Source organism: Clarias gariepinus, chromosome 24, assembly GCF_024256425.1.
Source record: "Clarias gariepinus isolate MV-2021 ecotype Netherlands chromosome 24, CGAR_prim_01v2, whole genome shotgun sequence".
Lineage (NCBI taxonomy): Eukaryota > Metazoa > Chordata > Actinopteri > Siluriformes > Clariidae > Clarias > Clarias gariepinus.
In genome coordinates, this window is record NC_071123.1 from 23,274,418 (window position 1) to 23,292,968 (window position 18,551).

Genomic DNA, 18,551 nt, shown 5'->3' on the forward strand with positions numbered 1-18,551 from the left:
ATCAGTGTGTAAGATACACCACTCATCAGTGTAAGATACACCACTCATCAGTGTATAAGATACACCACTCATCAGTGTATAAGATACACCACTCATCAGTGTAAGCTGTAAGTGCAGCAGGTCAGTGATGATGAACCAGTGCCTGCTGATGATGACTAACACCTCTCTCCTGATCTACCAGAGCCAAGGGAAAAGAATCACAATCAAACTAAACAGGTAAGCTGGAATAAAATCAGTAGCAGCATTATTGTGCTAGTAATTATTATAATAGTCAATATTAATTCAAAATAATGTTTCTCAGCATAATTTCGAATTAATATTGACTACCATAATAATTTAAAATAAGTAACTGGTTTACTAGCGTGAGCTAATGCTGCTAATGATTTTATTTCAGCTTACCTGTTCAGTTTTATTGCCATTCTTTTTAAAATATTGTCTTTATAGATTTATATGTTGTTTATCTTGATGTCCTTTCCTTTGTTTCTTTGTTTTACTAATATGAACCAATATATGTTCAGTGATACTTCAAATAATATGCTTAAATAGCATTGCTTTCTGTATAGTGTTATATTTTTATACTAGTAACTGGTGTTAAAAATCTATCTCTACATTAATGGGCCAATGTATTATGATGTGGGCTGCTGTGGGCCAGGAAGTCCAGGGCCACTTTTCGGTCCCAGTCCGCCCCTGCAGACACGTACGTGGGCTTTAACCTGAAATAATATTACTAATTACATTAAAGCTCATCCGATTGTTTTTAGCTTTAACCTTTTAACTATTTATTTTTTCAGCTGGTCATTCAATCACAGATTTGATCTTTGCAGTCTTGCTGAAATGGGGCGTGGCCTAACTCCGATTCCGCGCTAATGAAAAACGCCGTACGGGAGGAGTTCGACCACAGCAAGCCCCGCCCCCAGTATTTAGCGCATCTGCACTCGGCTCGGCGTCTCATTTTTCCGCTTCGCAGTTTGTCCTAGTCGGTGCCGCCGTCTTTCCGCTCCCATTTTAAAAACGCTGTATTCTGGACAAGATGGCGTCCGCAACGAGTCGCTACTACAGTGAGGGCGGGAGAGCCACGAAAAGGCAGAAGACGGACAGCGACGGGATGACCACGGTACGCGGCGGGGGGTTTGTTTAACGCTGACTCCGCGGTGTGGAAGAAATTTGCGTAACTTGGAGCGAGTGCGGCCGCTATAACCGACATGCTAACATGGCTATCGCTAAAGCTAAGCTATCATGCTAGCCAGCAGTATTTTTTTTTTGTTTGTCTAGGCGCGCTCGCGAGGCTTTTCTTCACGTATTTTATATCCGCGTTTCTGTTTGCTTGCAATCCTACATGACATTTTCTTTTGTCATTTGTCTTGTTTTTCGCTATTTTCTGCTAACATTGCGGCTTGGTTTGATATTTCTCTTAGTGCTTATTGTTCTTACAGCCGTGTTAGCAACGTTAGCTCGCCCGTGTAGCTCGATACAAATCCTGACCGTGCACGCCTTAATAGATAATATTAAATCTTGAACAAATGTAAAACAAGAACAGTTCTTTGTTTTGATTATGACGTGTTTTTTTTTTAGGAGGTTTATGAGGACCCTCATAAGCCCCTGCCGTCTCTGGTGGTGCACATTCGCGGTCTGGTGGACGGCATTACCGAGTCTGACCTGGTGGAGGCGCTGCGGGAGTTCGGCACGATCAGGTACAACACTAGCTTAGAAGAACCATGGTGTTTGTGTGTGATAATAAACTCCTCATTCTCATTGATTTAATATCTTTGTTTGTGTTTAAAATAATGTTTAGCTACGTTGTACTGATGCCGAACAAGCGCCAGGCGCTGGTGGAGTACGAGGACATGGGCGGCTCGTGCAACGCCGTGACGTACGCCAACGACAACCAGGTGTACATCGCCGGCCGCCCGTGCTACATCAACTACTCCACCAGTCAGAAGATCTCTCGGCCCGGCGACTCCGGAGACGCCCCGAGCGTCAACCACATCCTGCTCTTCACCATCATGAACCCCATCTACCCTATTACCTCAGTAAGTTTTGAGCGTGATGGTAATAAGTTGTTAATGTTACGAACACACCCTTATCTTTAAACATGTCTGTTGTTTGCAGGATGTCTTGTACACTATCTGTAATAACTGTGGGCCCGTGCAGAGGATCGTCATCTTCAGGAAGAACGGCGTCCAGGCTATGGTGGAATATCCTTTTAAGTGTTACACCGTCTTCGAGACTCATCATGTATGTTTGTTACTGTGTATACACTAGAAATCGTGTAGCGGATCTGTACTTGTGTCGCCACACTGACTCCAAAATGTTGATTTTTTTTTTTTTTTTTTAATAGAAGTAAACTCAGTCGTGAACAGAATTGTCTGGTTTTCAGTTTGATTTGTCATGACCGATTTCTGTTAATTTAGCTAATTAGTTAAAAACGACGTTCTAGCAATCCGTACGGCAAGAGTGAATTATTTGCTAAGCTTAGATTATTATGTACTGTTCAGTTGAATGTTACACTCTTGTATTTGAAGTTACTTTGTATTGTGCTGTGCTTTAAATAACATGATCAGGAACGGGCTACATTTAATTATTTGGGTAACTTTTAATGGTTTAAAATTTGCATGTAAATTAAGTACGAATCGAATGGACTAATGGGTATCATATCATATGGCTCCTATCCTTGTTCCTCTGTTGTTGATATAAAGTGTGTGAGTTCCTTAACTCGGTGCTCACGTTCGATTCGGTCCAGAGCGCTCAGAGAGCTAAAGCGTCACTTAATGGAGCTGATATCTACTCCGGATGCTGCACTCTCAAAATCGAGTACGCAAAGGTATTACACAATCTTTGATTTTAATTTATTTTGGGTCATGCCCCCTAATCGGGACTCGAGTTAAAGTTTTTTTCCCCTTTCCGCAGCCGACTCGACTTAACGTGTTCAAGAACGATCAGGACACTTGGGATTACACCAACCCGACTCTGAGCGGCCAAGGTAAATCTCTCTCACACACATGTATATGTATACACACTGTTCCTGGGTTTTGTGGTCAAACTTCCTGTAGTGACATCACTGTGGAATTCACAAACAGAAAGGTCACCTCATGGCGGTGTCACTACAGCACATTTTGCACAGACACACGCACACATGCGCAAACACAGGGACACTCAGTTCGATATTAATGATTACACCCAGGCTGACGTGCACCTCAGCTTCTCTATATGTGTCTGCACCACCAGTTCGCATGTCACTCGTGTCGTCGAACACACAAGCATGCGTCACTCACTCGCACTCGGTTAGAAGAACCCTCCCTTCCCTCCTCGCTCACTGTCAGTCACTCCGCATGGCGCTGCACCCAGAGCACACAACATGGTGGAGACGCTTACTTTTGTCAGTTTTTTTTTTGTTTTTATCGGCCTGAATGTCAGTCTAGTTTTTGAGATTCCAGTAGAACTAGGTTTTCGTAGAAAGGTTTGATGGGAGTTTAATCTGGTGTCTGATCAGAAGACCGGCTCAGGTGGGTGGGTGCCAGAGCTTAACGCTTGCGCTAGGGTTTGAGTTCATGTGCTGGTAGACTGGTTTCTGTTCATCTGAGGGACTTGATTGGTTTCTTCTAAATGGATTTAGGGGCGCTTTCACTTTAGGCACAATTGATTCTTACTGACGTACAATTGGTTCCATATTCGATTCGCCCACCTTTTCCAGTGGACTAGAGCTCAGTTCCCAAAAGTGGAACGACTGTTCACATTTATCAAAATTGACATTTGGAGTCAATTGTTATCAGAGACGGTGCTTAAGCCCCTAATTTGGGAATGCCCAAAACTCCCCCCTTGGACTCGGTTTCTGTATGCCAAATGATTCTCATTCATCAGAATTACCCAGACATTTGGGTCAATTGTTCTTGGACCCTAATCTGAAAACGCCCTAAAACTCACTCCTCCAAATGAAACTCGAGGGGCAATGGTGTGGAGGTGTGAATTGGTATTGAACCTGTGCGTTGTTGATAACAAATGGTTTTGCCAAAAACACCCCCCTTCCTCTTGTTGGTCCAGGTGGTCTGATTCACACCTTTCAAAACAGACATTTCATGTCCTCGAAGGTGTTTCCAGCCTTCCATAGAAATGCTGATTTTGAGAAGCCCCTCGGGTGAGTCGTCGAACCCCAGTAATTCTGATTCTTCCATGGTTCAAAGCTTTTAGGGGTGGTAGTAGTATTTGTAAGTTTCAGTACTTTCCTTATTTATCTAACTGTTATAGGGGCCGTAATGTTTTAGTGAGCGAGCAAACATGTAATCATCAGTGTCTACGGAACGTTCCAGTGATTAATGTACACTTAATTTTGTCTACAACACCAAACTCACGGGACATTTTCAAGCGGCACTCATATACTCCAAAAACGAGCATTCTTCACCAAACATGCTCCTCTTCAAACACCGTGGAAACTATCACATGGAGGCACATCTTAAAACGTCAAAACATCATCACATGGAACAGAAACATCACAGAGACGCCCCCTTTCCAGATTCACACGGAAATTCCAGAACGCGCTCAGGCTCCACGTCAAGACGGCGACTCCACCCCTGTAACACATCCACCACCACCACAAGTCAACCATGACAACATGACACGCAGACATTAAGGCAAATTGTAAGAAGAGGTGGGAGGATCATACACACCCTGTTCACTGTCTTGTTTCTTTGGTGTGCGGGCTAACGTGTGTCGTTTATCGATACGTTTGCTACCGTCGCTTCGCATTCAATTTTTTTGAGTTCTGAGCAGACATTGCCATTCCAAGATCCCGACATCACCAGGGTCCGAGCTTCGGCACGCCGAGCTCACGTTCCCCACGACAGCACACAGTCTGAGGCTGTTTGCCGCACCACACAGGGGGTCGTCAAAACACGCCGGGATGTCGCACCACCAAAGGATCATCAGTGCACATTGCGTCAGGATCTAATGCTACATGCCGAACAGACACTACCCAAGTCCAGAATCGTCATTGCTTACCACACCGAGCAGATTTTTCTCTCAATAGACGCCACAAACCGCATGTCACACCCTGTAGTTCAGTCTGTCATAATCACCGCACAGGCACAAGCTTCGACATCGTCATGACAGCACATCAAGCACCACAGTACCCCCTTCCACCGGGACACCACTGCGGCCAACAGCACATTTTACAGCAGGATCACTGAAGTGTGTACATGAAGACACGAGCACCGAACACAGTAGAACTAGAGCTTCGTCATCCCTCCTTAAGCCCTCTCTCTTTCTCTCTCTCTTTCTCACTCTTTCTTTGAAGAGTCAGGTCCTTCTGTCTCTCATTCTCCTTTCTCTTTGCTAACTGAGAGCGGCGAAGCGTATTCTGACTGACGTTACGCCTTCCGTGTGACACAGGTTCGGATTAGCTCGGCCGCTACAGTGGCGTCTGTCCTCAAAACCGCCACCCTGTGTCTGCAGCCCCTCCTTCTGAACGGTAAGCACCGTGTGTTTGTGTGTGCCTGCAAACCACCCCACTCAAGGTAGCCTCAAAGCGCTTGGAAGTCTGACTAAAAGCTCAAAGGAGAACGAGAGCCAGTGTCCGGGAATCCGATATTTGAGTTGAAGGAACAGGGTTAACGGGCAAAGCATCTCTCGTGCAACCAGTTACTCCTCCTGGGATACTCATACCACCGTAAGTAAGTACCGCCGATAAAAACACCAGTTGTGCGGCCTTTCAGCAATGGCAGCTTGCATACAAACACGAGTTGCCCCTTTTAAAACATGTTGGTGTATCCAATGAATGCCTCGAATAAAGACGATTACTATTATACACACTAAACCAGGTGCAGTCTTGATTTTTATGAATTGTATTCTGCTAGGCTTTAAAGGGAATATCAGGGTCAGTGTTGAACCCTGGAAGTGTTTATGCTTTTGAGTTCCTGATACCTCGTGGACCAATGGTAGAGAGAAGGAGACCACCAAGACCTGGTGGTAAAGAAAGTTTAAGATGTTACTTTGGTCAGTAAGAGAAGGTCTCTGTGTGGTTCCTGAGTGACACAATACAAGAGCACTCGCCCTGTTGGTGAGGGAACGAAAGTTAGAATGATGAGAATACCACAGCCATTTGTTTGCCAGTTTAGGGGGTTGGTTAGTTCAGGTACGTGGAAGAGACACAGCATTTGAGAAAGTTGGTTTCATGTTGGCCCCTTACCATCACCAGTTGGTAGATGTTCTAGATCAAGATGGTTGGTGGGAAGTGCCTGATGACCAATTTGGGATGGAAATTAGTGGGATATAAGACAAGATAGTCAATACAAATCCCAGCTCCTAAGTTCTTTCTAAAGAAACTTAAAGATGTTAGTTTTTATGCGTAGATCAGATTGAGGATTAAGATCAGTACAAACTTGCTTGTTGGTGGAATTTGACTGTTTTTTTCTAAAACCTTAAATGATGTAACAGCTGGTACTCCTCCAACAAGCCAACGAGTAACCCCTCTGAAACTAGCTGGGTATCCAGTCTGATATAGTTTCCATTGTCTGGTAGTGATTTAATTCCCCAAATCACCCACCTTGTGCAAAACCCAGAATGCTGAAGGTTTTGTGATCGATGCCTTCTAGGGTTGATTGTACCAAAGTTTTAAAAAAGCATCTTTTAATAAAACCCTTCTCGTAGTAAGTTAGCTACAATACAGCATGCGCATTAACAGTGTATGAAAAAAAAACTAGTTGTCCCACATGATTTAGATTTTATTTTTTATTTTTTTGCTACTCATGTTATCTTGTGTGAACTTGTTTTTCCCGTGTTGCTTTTATTTCTGCTTGTCTGATGTGTGTATACCTGTGTCTGTACAGATGCTGATTCAGACGGCAATTGGAACAGTTCTCAAGGTGTGTTTTTGCGCGAGATCTAAGATATTTTAATCAGAAGCAAAATACCAAAAGGTTGTGTGTGGGGGGGGAGTAACTTTGCAGCAATTTAATTTTTTTCCTCTTCTTGATGAACAAGGTGATATTTTATGCTAGACGTTGACCCACCATGTGGTGTTTTAGAGACCTAACGCTGTTTTTATAGCCAGGCTCTTGCATGCCAGTCACAACTGCACCTCCCCTCCTCCCCCCCCTCTATCTTTATCGCTCTTTCTGTTTAGCCTGTTAATCTAATTGGTTTGTGTGCTGCCCCTCAAAGCTGATTGGCCCTGGTTGTCTGTGTGTTTTATGTTTGTTCTTTCTGTCAGACCCCACAACAAACCCAAACAAGCGCCAGAGGCAGCCAGCTCTGCTTGGAGACCACCCAGCCGAATATGGTTAGTCACCTTCACTCAATCGCACACACTGTTGAAGCCCTGCTCACTTTAATTTTAAAAAATGTAAATAAATCATGCATCTGCTGCGCATGGCCAAGCTCTGCACAAAATGACCCACAATGTCATGGTCATCTTATCAAGCCACTTCAGAATCATCTAGCAAGGACCTTCCTTGGATCGCGTGATCTGTTTTGCTTCATGCAGGGAATATATACTATAAATAGTTTTTTGTTTTTGCATGTGTGTATACTTTTTTTGTATTGACTTTTTTTTCCTTTTATTCAATTTCACTTGTCATTTTCTTTTTTTCCTCCAGGCGGTCCTCAGAGCGGTTACGGTCACTATGACGAAACGTACGGCCCCCCTCCCCCGCACTATGAGGGCCGGGGGATGAGGCCACCTCTGGCCCGCACACGCGGCGGTCCTCGCTACGGGGGCCCACAGTACGGTCACGGCCCTCCTCCCGATTACGCCGCTCAAGCCGACTCTCCAGTCATCATGGTTTACGGCCTCGACTCCTTTAAGATCAACGCCGAGCGCATTTTTAACATCTTCTGTCTTTATGGCAACGTCGAGAGGGTGAGTTTCCTTATGTTGGTGATGAGGATAACTTTTTAAACTGTTGCCGAGTGTGAAGGTGCTTGACATGCGTGTGTTTAGGTGAAGTTTATGAAGAGTAAGCCTGGCGCTGCCATGGTAGAGATGGGGGACTGTTACGCAGTAGAGAGAGCCATCTCGCATCTTAACCACACCATGCTCTTCGGACAGAAACTCAACATCTGGTATGTTCCTACGGATCCAGCGCACTCTTGGCTGTTGCATCCTCACCTAATACTTATCCTTTATACGCTCACTATATACTTGGTGTTTCTAGCATATTAGGATTGGTTATTACCCTTTAAGTACTTTCCGATTTAACATTAGATTTTCGAAATTCCACAGATACAAACAGACCACGGGAAACAATCACTAGAGTAGCTCACGTGTATTGTTCAAAAAATAGACACTGCAGTGCACCAGATACTAATAGTTGCAATTATATACAATATTTTCGGTGTGTTCGTGAATTTATAAAATGTCTATAGTTTGGTATATTGTGTGTTTGGGGTGGAGAGGGGGGTGGTTGTGGGAGAAATGAGTTGGCCCTACTGTTTGAATCGGTCTGGGAGCGCGTTAATGGAAAATGTATGTCCTGTAAAGCTGTTCTGATGGTGAATAATCCTAATTTCAGAAAATCCTCAATAAAAGAGCTTATAGTCCAATGCAGTGGTAAACAGCTCCGTTACACAATGGTGTTGAGGATTCCCCTCGTGATTTAAAGAGACAACACTTATGTTTTGACGTGTGTAATATTAATTTTCTTAGGTGTAGTTATGGTATTTTGCCACCTGATGGCAGTGTGGGGGGAAAGGGAACAGAGATTTAGTCAATTGGCTTGGTTTGCTTTACACTTTGTCAGTCTTGAGAACAAATCCTACTTGCGAATGTGTTCTCGGAATGGAATGTTCGTAAGTGGGGGACATCTTGTATATATTAGTGTCTATTAAAGCATCGTTTATGCTGTGCTCTATACTGTGTCATTGACATGCCCGTTTCCTGTGGCGCAGCGTGTCGAAGCAGCAGGCTATAATTCCCGGTCAGTCCTACCAGCTGGAGGACGGCAGCACCAGTTTTAAGGATTTCCACGGCAGCAGGAACAACCGCTTCAGCACCGCTGAACAGGCGGCCAAGAACCGCATCCAGCGGCCCAGCAACGTCCTGCACTTCTTTAATGGCCAACCGGACAGCTCAACCGAGATTTTCGCTCAGGTACAAATGGGTTGCATGATGGCCCGGTCTAGTTTTATTCCTACGGGTGATTATTTATATATTTTCTACCACAGCATGGAATACCCAGTGCTGCTGAAATCAGAAGTTATTTTTTTTTTTTTCTCCCCCTGCAGATCTCTGAAGAGCTCGGGATTAAGGCCCCGAACAGCGTTAAACTTTTTACTGGTAAAAGTAAGGCTGAATTACGCCGCTAAGATCTTTTTATCTTATTTTAAATCAAGATATTCCTAGTTTGTTTTTGTTCTTCTGACATAAACCCGTAGGTTGCTTTCTTTGCTGCAGGTGAGAGGAGTGCGTCTGGTCTGCTGGAATGGGAGTCGGTCAACGACGCCATGGAAGCTCTTGCTGTAATGAACCACTACCAAATGAAAAACCCTAGTATGTATCCACCGAACAGCTATTTTTCCTATTTTAGAGAACTATACAACTTACTGTCTTTTGGTATTTAGACCATCTTGTCTTACTTTTCATTCTTCTCTTTTAGCCGGACCGTATCCCTTTACCCTCAAGCTGTGCTTCTCAACGGCCCAGAATGCTAACTGAACCTTCGACCTCTTTCACGATACACGTTTTTCTTTTTTTGTACAAACCTAGTGTTTTTTGTTCCTATGTGATTTCTTTTTTTATTATTGTTAAGCTCCTATTTTTCCTGCCTTGTATATTAAGAAAGGCAATTAAAATGTGATTTTTGTTCTCTGAATAAAAGTCTTTAATAAACCCTGTAGGAAATTATTTGCTTCTTAATTCTATGTTCATGCTCTCAATAGCTTTTTGTAGACATACTAAGATATTGTGACGTGACTAATCCTGTTTACATTGCTGTTTTGTGATATCAAGGTGTGTTCCCCAGCAGTAAATAAACAGTCACATGTCTTGTTCAGCTGTATTTTCTGGGTTGAAGCAGGAAAGAACTGCACAATATAAAAATTCATTGTGCAACTCCAGCAAGGAAGCTAAGTTGTTTATAAATCTTGTATCAGGCTCTGTGTAAAGCTGGTTCAATGACTTCATCTACAGGGACACAAAGAAACAACCAAGCCAATGCTGCTCATATTAGAAAGGTATCAGAAGATGCAGGGCATGCTAAAATACAATTGATAAAGCCTGAGCCCACAAGGTGCACTTTAACTTTAGACACAACTGGATCTTTTCACATCAGAGGCCTCTAATTTCCTTTATAGGCAGCACGTCACAACATTGCCCATTCAATTAGGAAGTTGATTTGATTATTGTAAGGTATGAAATTACTGAGGTAAACAACTTGGACACCTTCCAGCATGAAACAATGCTCTATCTGGGTGTGTTTCACCACCAAAAAAAAAAAAAAAAATGTTGATTGAAGGCAGCCTGCTTATTTGAAATGTAATAAACATGTTTGTTTTAATCCTTCGACATACATATCTAACATGTGTACTAACATCTCACAATAGCCATGACTGGATACCTTACCAGTGGTCTACCTGCTGGTTACTCAAGTCTGAAATTCCTAAAACATTAAACCAAACGAAAAGAAAAACTAATTTTTCTTCTTAAGACTTCTTTTGATGCTAGAGGTCATGCACTTGAAACATGTGACCTGCCAGATCTGGTGCAGATTTTGGCTTGGGACCTGCATTGCAAAGCAGTCTACTAATGTTAAGCTTAAACTCCCACTTCTCCATACCAGTGGAATGCCCATTGTCCATACAGTTTACTTTGTCATGATTAACAGTTGTATAATAGATTTTAACATGGTCAGGTTCTTTTAACCACTACTACACTTCCTCTCTTCACATGCAAACATGTGAAGCAAACAACAAGGTCATGAAGCTCTGAAACACTGGGGACTCGAACATTACCATTTATTAATAAAACAAATCATATCCAGCATAAAAAACCTGAAACATTACACACTAGAATTTATATGCAGCTACGCAAGTAGTGGGTTGTGCATCTCAATAAAGAAAGACTCAGGTGTAAAGACTCACTTTATTTAAAAAAAAAAAAAAAACGACCACTGGCATTTTTTTTTATAACAAAGGGAAAGAAACAAAAATTAAAGCCTAGCTTTGACTCAATTATGGCTCAATCTTTTCTTCTTTCAATACCGACACTGGTGACTGTTGCGTTCATTACAGACCACCAGCCTCGGGCCTGAAACTAAAACCGATGGCATAAAATCATTTTAAGAATAGATTTTTAAAATTAATAGGGGAGAGGAAAAAAAAAAAAAAAAAAAAAAAGGGTAGAGAGGTAGGCAGAAGAGACGAGACGGTGCAGGCACAGATGTCTGAAACTGAAAACTGAAAGGGCAACCATGATGGGAAAGAAGAAAAGATGAAGTCGATGACACCAGGTGATAGAAGTTCATCAGTTGATGGAGAAGCGGAGGAAAGCTTGGACGAAGAGGACGGAACGGGGCGGAGATAAAAGAAGAGAGGGTCAACATTCCAGATCAGTCAGCATCAGGTGTCGGGCTCTTTCTCGGGCTGATTGACCTCGAACGGCTAAAACACACACACAGTTTCATTAAGTACTGAGATTAGACACACGCAAGCTGAACTGAAATCACGCGTGTGGCTTTGGATGCTCTCACCTGTCTCTCTTCTTGCTTACGGAGCGAGAACGAGATCTGGATCTGGACGCGCTGCGTGCTCTTTGTCTGGAGCCAGAGCGTGAACGTGACAAAGATCGCGAACGACTGTTTAAAAATCACCAAAAAAAAGGCAAGAAAGATTGATACATGATCTTTAAGTCAGTACAGACAATCAAAATCAACCTAAACATTTATTTTCCCTGAGACACACCTGGTCCTCAAAGTAGTGCAACCAACAGCAAAACATAGAAAGCTTAATTTCAAGTCATTTACATAGAAAGCCAGATGTTCAACATTTAGCAACAATTTATGTTCATTAAAAAGTAAAAATTTTAAACCCCCAAAACACAGTATTATAAAATCAGACAGAGGCTGATTTACAAAGATTTTGGTTATCATCCAATAAGCAATCAGTAATACCCGCTGATACACAAAACACCCTGCCTTTTAGAAGCTCCGCCCTCTCATATTCACAGCTGCCAAAGTAGCGACATCAGCAATCAAGCAATTATAATACGACAGGTGATATCCTCACACATGTACAACCGCACTTATCCTCACACATGTTCTCAATATATTAACAGAGTGCTTCTTACCTGTTCTTGCGGACTGGTGTTCTCGACCTTCTGGCAGGACTCCTGGACCGGCGCACAGGGGAACGAGAGCGGCGAACTGGGGTTCGGGATCTGGAGCGGCCCGCGGATGCCGACCTAACCACACGTGCGGACACATCAGTTAGCAGACTTGCCTTCTTGGAAAGACCTACAATCTGTGATGCAACAGCTAAATACTACAAAGTGTAAAAGAATTAACCTGCTCCGCCTTCTGGAGTATGATGGAGAGCGATACCTCCTACATCACACAGGGAGAGAGAGAGAGAAAAATAATCAGCACGCACACACTTTAAAATCACCACCTCAGTCCAGTGGATAATGTGTACAGCATTCTTACCGCTCGTTGCTACGGCTGCGAGAGTGATAGCGACGACCACGAGATCTGGACCGAGAGCGAGACCTGAACAGACAAAAAAAAAAAAAAAAAACAACTTGTGATTAAGCCTCGCACTCTAAATATCTGGTACTTCTAGTTGGCAAGTAGGTGAACCAAGTAGGTACTTCTAGTTGGCAAGTAGGTAAAAAGATGCACTTATTAATGGAAGCTTAAAAGCACTGATGCAAGTCACTCTGGACAAGCGTGTCTGCTTAATGCCGCAAGCGTAAATAACAGTGCTATATTGTCCTTTTGACAGCATTTGGCTAGTGCTAACAGTTTATTTAAAACTAAATGGCATGGATTTAAATTAATTCATTTATTGGATTAGATAAGCATTCTTGCGGGTACCTGCTGCGCCTGCCACCTCTCTTGTTGTAGCGGTAGCAGTCGTAGGCGTAGTGGCCTGTCTCGCCACACTGGTAGCAGCGGTCATTTGGATCAAACTGTCTGCGGCTTGGCCGACCAAAGCGGGATTTCCTGGACATCCCAGTTGACATTTCGACACGAATCCGGGCCCCGCACAGCATTCTGGGAAAGACAAAGGGTACACTAAGCATAACACCAGCCCGGTTGTTTCTCTGCCACCCCTAAAGGGTGCCAATACTTCAAGATTTGTCTTATGTATAATCTCAGTATGAAACGCCGACGAGCTTTTAAAAAAAAATTATAAAAAAAATTAAAAATGGGAGGGCTGCAGGCTGATCGAGCCGACTTACTTTCCGTCCATGCCCTTCACAGCGTCCTCAGCGTCTCTAGTGTCTTCGTACTCAACAAAAGCGAAGCCCGGAGGGTTCCGCGCCACCCAGACGCTCCGCAGAGGCCCATAGTAGCTGAACGCACGCTCTAGCTCACCCTTCGCCGCGCCATTGCCCAGGTCACCTACATACACCTTACAGTCCAGGGAACTCCGTGACGAGTAAGACATCTCAAACCTGCAACAGACCTGGACAAGTTACAGAAACTTTAAAACCAGACCATCTGGAATACAGAAGAACAATCATGTACACTACTTATGAAGATTACAGTACATTTTGTATACAGTAATGTTGGTAACATAGTCCTTTACATCAAGACATTGTGCGCATCACTATACTTTTTTGTAAAATTACAGCACAATTGTAATAGAACATACTTTCGCTTTTCCTTTTCAGTGTCAATTCATTTATTTTATCAGTAGTCAACACCGCACACGCTGACACTAGGAAGATAGCTAGACTGTTTATTGATCCTGAAGGAAATTCTAAAAAATTGAATAAAAACTAAAAATAAGAATAGTAAAAAGCAAAGGAAGTCAAAAAAGAAAAAAAAAAGGAAATACAGATGGAACTACTTGATGGGCTGCCATCGCCACATGTACAGCGATACATAATATATTTACGGCATCCACGACCACAACTCCGATGCTGCATTTTATACTTATTAAAAAATGTATACTCTGTAAACAAATAAGTTAAAATGTGATGTATTCAAAATAAGGCCACATGCTCGGCCATGGGGAAGAATCTTGAAATAGCCTATGCTATTTAAAGTATGCAAGATTGACGTGGACGTTTATGTCAAAAGTGCAAATGTATATATATTGTAGTGTGGACTGTCACAGCGGACCAACCGATCCACAAAAGAACTTGGCACAGGTTTCTACTGTGGATGCACTTCCCTCCCATTTTGTTCAGGCTTTGAACCGGCACTGCATCCAGTGTCTGGGGTTTTGGGCAATAGGTGGAAAGCAAACATATAAATACATTTTGTGCCAGCATAGACATTCCAAACTCCTATACGGTTGGGTAAAAGCGACTGGGGCGGTGGAACAGGATTTAAATCCCAGAGATGCAATTTAAACAAACATTACCTCAGGATGCAAACGACATCAACGGTAAATACCATAATTATCAAACTATAAAGCGAAAGAAAGAAAGTGTAAACTAACAAAAGGATCAAGTAAATGTCATTAGTGAAGTTGTGAAGTGCCTCTAGATAAACCATACAGGCTTCGTGTAATATTTTGTGTTCTAGCTACTGTTGAAAGCTCTAAAGAACAAGAATTATGTAATTTTTGTAAAAACGTTTAAATAATAGGAGTAATTATAATTATAAACGAATCGGGGACCAGGTTTGTCTGTTAGCATGAATCTAATAACGCCAGTAGACCCTGTGTGGTAATCTGAGGTACATTTAGCCAACATGCTAGCAACCTCTTTGTTCGTTTAACGGCATTAAAATCCAACATTTCATTCTTGTTTTGCAAATAAACGCTTCCATAAACAGTAAAACTCAGGAATTCAACAGAAAAAGTCACATTTATCAGATTTTATTTTTACTTTCCATCTTGTTTGTTCATGTAATTAAATTTCCTGTGTGTGCGTGCGATTTATGAAGCATAAAGCATAAACCTCTGGAAAATTCTTATCTTTTTAATAAATCAAGACAAAGTGAACGATAATTTTAGAGAAAGAGAAAAGGTTTTCAATGACCAAATTTTATTATGATCAGTTTAATAACCCACAAGTTTCGGTTTATTTCTAAACGCCGAACGAGCATTCAACCGGATCAGATTTCAACCTGGTACCAAATGCCCTGCTCGCTCCCTAAACAAGCGCGCTCCCGCCAGTCAAGTAATAATGGCGCGCGTGCACTGCCTCGCGCACTTTGTAGTAAAAATGGCGGCCATTTGAGACACAGCCCCCGCCACAGTACGGTTTCACGCTAAAACTGAAAAGGGGCAAAATAAATAAAAAAGTCGCGGCTAATCCGAGTCGAAATCAAATAAGTGCTCGTTAAAGTAAAAGTCACGCGAGGAAAAAACAATTAACACAAATACATTAACGGCGTTTAAATCGCGAGTGTTAGCAAGATTAGCTTAGCATAGCGCAGGGTAAGGCGTAAATTGATTGTCGGCCTCAAGCGCAGCGGCAGCACAGCGCGCGCGTGTAGTGTGAACGTGCGTTTCCGGTTGAACAACGCAAACTGTATCAGAAACCGCATTACCCTTTTATGCATTTCAGAAAGCACTACTCGCGTAAATTTTTTTTAGAGTTGATTTTTTACATTTTATTTTCTTACCTTCTTCTAATCGTCTCAAGCGTCACATTCACTCACGCGCTCTCTGCCCCTCTTTCCCGGAAGCGCAAGCACGGGGTTGCAAAGCTGAGTTGCGCGCGCCTTCGTGACCATCTGAAAAGGCGGGGCTTTATAGACCACCGTTCTGATTGGTCCGTGAGTACATGACGCGATATAAAGGCGCGCTTTCGTAAGGGTTCACCCTGCACCCGGGTTCTGATAAACATGTAGTGCACTAAAGAGGGTGCAGGAGAAACAGTAGAGCAGATCATGCTGCACTGTTCAAAATATGATGGTACGAGACCTGAGAGACATGAAAGTCTGGTTTAACCTACAGGCGCTGTTACGAAAGCATAGAGAAGATTGGAAGGTACAAATGCTTGATACAATACCTCAAGAGAACCAACCTGATTGAGAGAATCTAAAGGAACACATCTGTATCTGTATTTATTTTATTAAATATTAATAATAATGTATTGATTTTACTATTTTTTCCACCTCACCGCTAGTTCAGATAGGATCCTGATCCACACAGTAGGCGGCATAGTAGTAATGCACCTGCCAACCGCCATAAACACACTAAAAGATGAAGAAGAATGGTGCAGGAGCCGTCATTTCCCACTACTATAGCACTTTTGTTGCATAATAGGACTTTAGTGGTGTTTCTGTGAAAAATGAACAAGTTGAACAATTGATCACTCAATCATGGTCTATACTGCTTTATTCTGTATACAGGGTCGCGAGGGGCCCGGAGTCTATCCTGGAGGATTTAGGGCATAGGGTGGAAGTGCCAATCCATCACAGGGCACACACATATACATATGCTCACACTCTCATTCACACTGCAGACAATTTGGGAACGCCAATCAGTATGTCTTTAGACTGTGAGAGGAAACCAGAGTACCCAGAGGAAACCCACCAAGCATTGGGAGAACATGCAAACTCCATGTTTCCCGAGGCGGGAATTGAACTCAGACCCTGGAGGAGCAGTGCTAACCACTAAGCCACTGTGCCATCATTATTAATCAGATTAAGGTCAATTGTTAATGAATTAGCTACAGTATACCGTTGCTCAGTAGTTCATTTATGGAATTTCCTACAGTTTTGTACCCATATTACCAGCACATCGCTTGTTATATTGAACTTTCAATTGACTCACCCACAACATGACTGCAAAACAATCCCTGCTATCCATTTTCACCCAAATGAGGATAGGTTCCCTGTTGAGTCCGTTCCCTCTCAAGGTTTCTTCTTATTGCAGTCTCAGGAAGGTTTTTCTCGCCACCGTCACCGTTTCACTCTCATCAGGGACAATCTAATCATTTTGATTTATACAGATTTTTTCACACTTTATGCACATTTCCATCATTTTCTTTTGGTTCTGTAAAGCTGCTTTGCGACAATGACCATTGTTAAAGGTGCTCTACAAATAAAATTAAATTTTATTGAAGTATAAGCCTCAAAGCTTTATGAAACTATTCAAAGTACATTAACGAGACCAAAAATAATAAATAGGCCAAAATGAACAAGTTTCAACTGGCATTTTTAAACCTAAAGAAAGATATTGTGTCCTTCCCATCCCAGATTTCACGTGATGTAAGCCCCACCTCCATGTCTGTGTGTGCATGGAGTTTGCATATTCTCCCCATGCTTAGTGGGTTTCTTTTGGGTGCTGCAGTTTTCTTTTACAGTCCAAAGATATTGCATATTAGGCTTATTGCCGTTCCCAAATTGGCTGTAGTGAGTGTGTGTATGTGTGCCCTGTGATGGATTGGCATCCTACCCCGTTCCCCAAGTCTCCTGGGATAGGCAACCTGTGACCCTATATACAGGATAAAGTGGAATGGAAGTGAGTGAGAGAGTGATTTGTACCACATTTAGGAATGATTGCTTCCCCCTCCCCACTTCCCCACCAGCCAGCGCCCACTTTTGTTTTGTATACCATTGTAGTGCATGATTGTGTATTTACACCCTCTCATACAGCAGGTGGCAGTACACACCTACTTAATTTGTGACCTGCCATTACACACAAGAGAAGAAAAGATCAAGGACGTTACATTTTGCATTATGCCTGATATTATTGATATTTTAGGAAAAATGTCAAGAGCAACATTCTCACATGCTTTCCTACTTCATCAGCTATGACTGGTAGATTAGAGGATGAGACATTCCGCCATCTTTAACCACATTTGCTACAAATCTCTATGAATTCACAAATCATTTGTGCTATGTGCACAAAAAGTTTTTGGAGGAGATACACAGCAGGTATGATTGCTTCTATATTTGATTTGATCTGTGTCCTAATGCGCTCTATCGTTCCTGAAACCAGCTTTTTCTCTGGCATGGTTTCTGAGCATGAAACAATTAAATCTTCTTGGAGTGATCCATACCTTGCTGATAGGCATCATGGAACTATCACATTTCTCAGATATCACAAATATCTCAGTCATCTGTCATCTGGCCAAGGGGCTACAAATCTATACCATCAAGGCAACAGGGACCTATGGCAGTTCCATAGCAAACAGGAACTAGTTCAGTTCAGTTCAGCCTTTATTTGTCTCACATACATTACTGCACAGTGAAATTCTTTATTCTTCACATATTCCAACTTTTTGTTAATAGGGGGTCAGAGTGCAGGGTCAGCTACTTTACGGTGCCCCTGGAGCAGACAGGGTTAAGGGCCCAACAGCGGCAACCTGGCGGAGCTGTGAGCCAATCTTCCGATCCGTAACTCAGAGTCTTAACACACTGAGCCACCACAGCCCCTATGAAATCAAAAACACAAAATCATAAGTCCTTTGCAACCTCTGAGTCCAAAAAATGTGC

The 18,551-nt window shown here is 42.6% G+C and overlaps 2 protein-coding genes across 5 annotated transcripts; one reads left to right on the forward strand and one right to left on the reverse strand.

The window, feature by feature from the left end:
• The first annotated feature begins 953 nt into the window (after positions 1-953).
• Positions 954-9,974, forward strand: hnrnpl (heterogeneous nuclear ribonucleoprotein L). Of its 3 annotated transcripts, none has more exons than XM_053485416.1 (14): positions 954-1,114; positions 1,573-1,691; positions 1,793-2,030; positions 2,110-2,195; positions 2,725-2,821; positions 2,908-2,980; positions 6,819-6,854; positions 7,202-7,270; positions 7,587-7,849; positions 7,931-8,052; positions 8,878-9,079; positions 9,214-9,271; positions 9,383-9,478; positions 9,585-9,974. In XM_053485416.1, exons 1-14 carry the CDS (start codon positions 1,031-1,033, stop codon positions 9,641-9,643), a joined length of 1,602 nt encoding a protein of 533 aa, XP_053341391.1. In that variant the 5' UTR covers positions 954-1,030; the 3' UTR covers positions 9,644-9,974. The 3 variants fall into 3 exon arrangements, with proteins under 3 accessions (XP_053341391.1, XP_053341392.1, XP_053341393.1); XM_053485417.1 differs by having other exon boundaries at positions 9,214-9,265; XM_053485418.1 differs by lacking the exon at positions 6,819-6,854.
• A 950-nt stretch (positions 9,975-10,924) lies between these two features.
• Positions 10,925-15,849, reverse strand: srsf7a (serine and arginine rich splicing factor 7a). 2 transcript variants are annotated; one of them, XM_053486037.1, is made up of 8 exons: positions 15,729-15,849; positions 13,385-13,611; positions 13,017-13,196; positions 12,627-12,689; positions 12,489-12,527; positions 12,272-12,385; positions 11,676-11,780; positions 10,925-11,586 (listed from the first exon to the last, which is right to left on the reverse strand). In XM_053486037.1, exons 2-8 carry the CDS (start codon positions 13,591-13,593, stop codon positions 11,535-11,537), a joined length of 762 nt encoding a protein of 253 aa, XP_053342012.1. In that variant the 5' UTR covers positions 13,594-13,611; positions 15,729-15,849; the 3' UTR covers positions 10,925-11,534. The 2 variants fall into 2 exon arrangements, with proteins under 2 accessions (XP_053342012.1, XP_053342013.1); XM_053486038.1 differs by having other exon boundaries at positions 13,385-13,600; positions 15,729-15,824.
• Between the last annotated feature and the right edge of the window lie 2,702 nt (positions 15,850-18,551).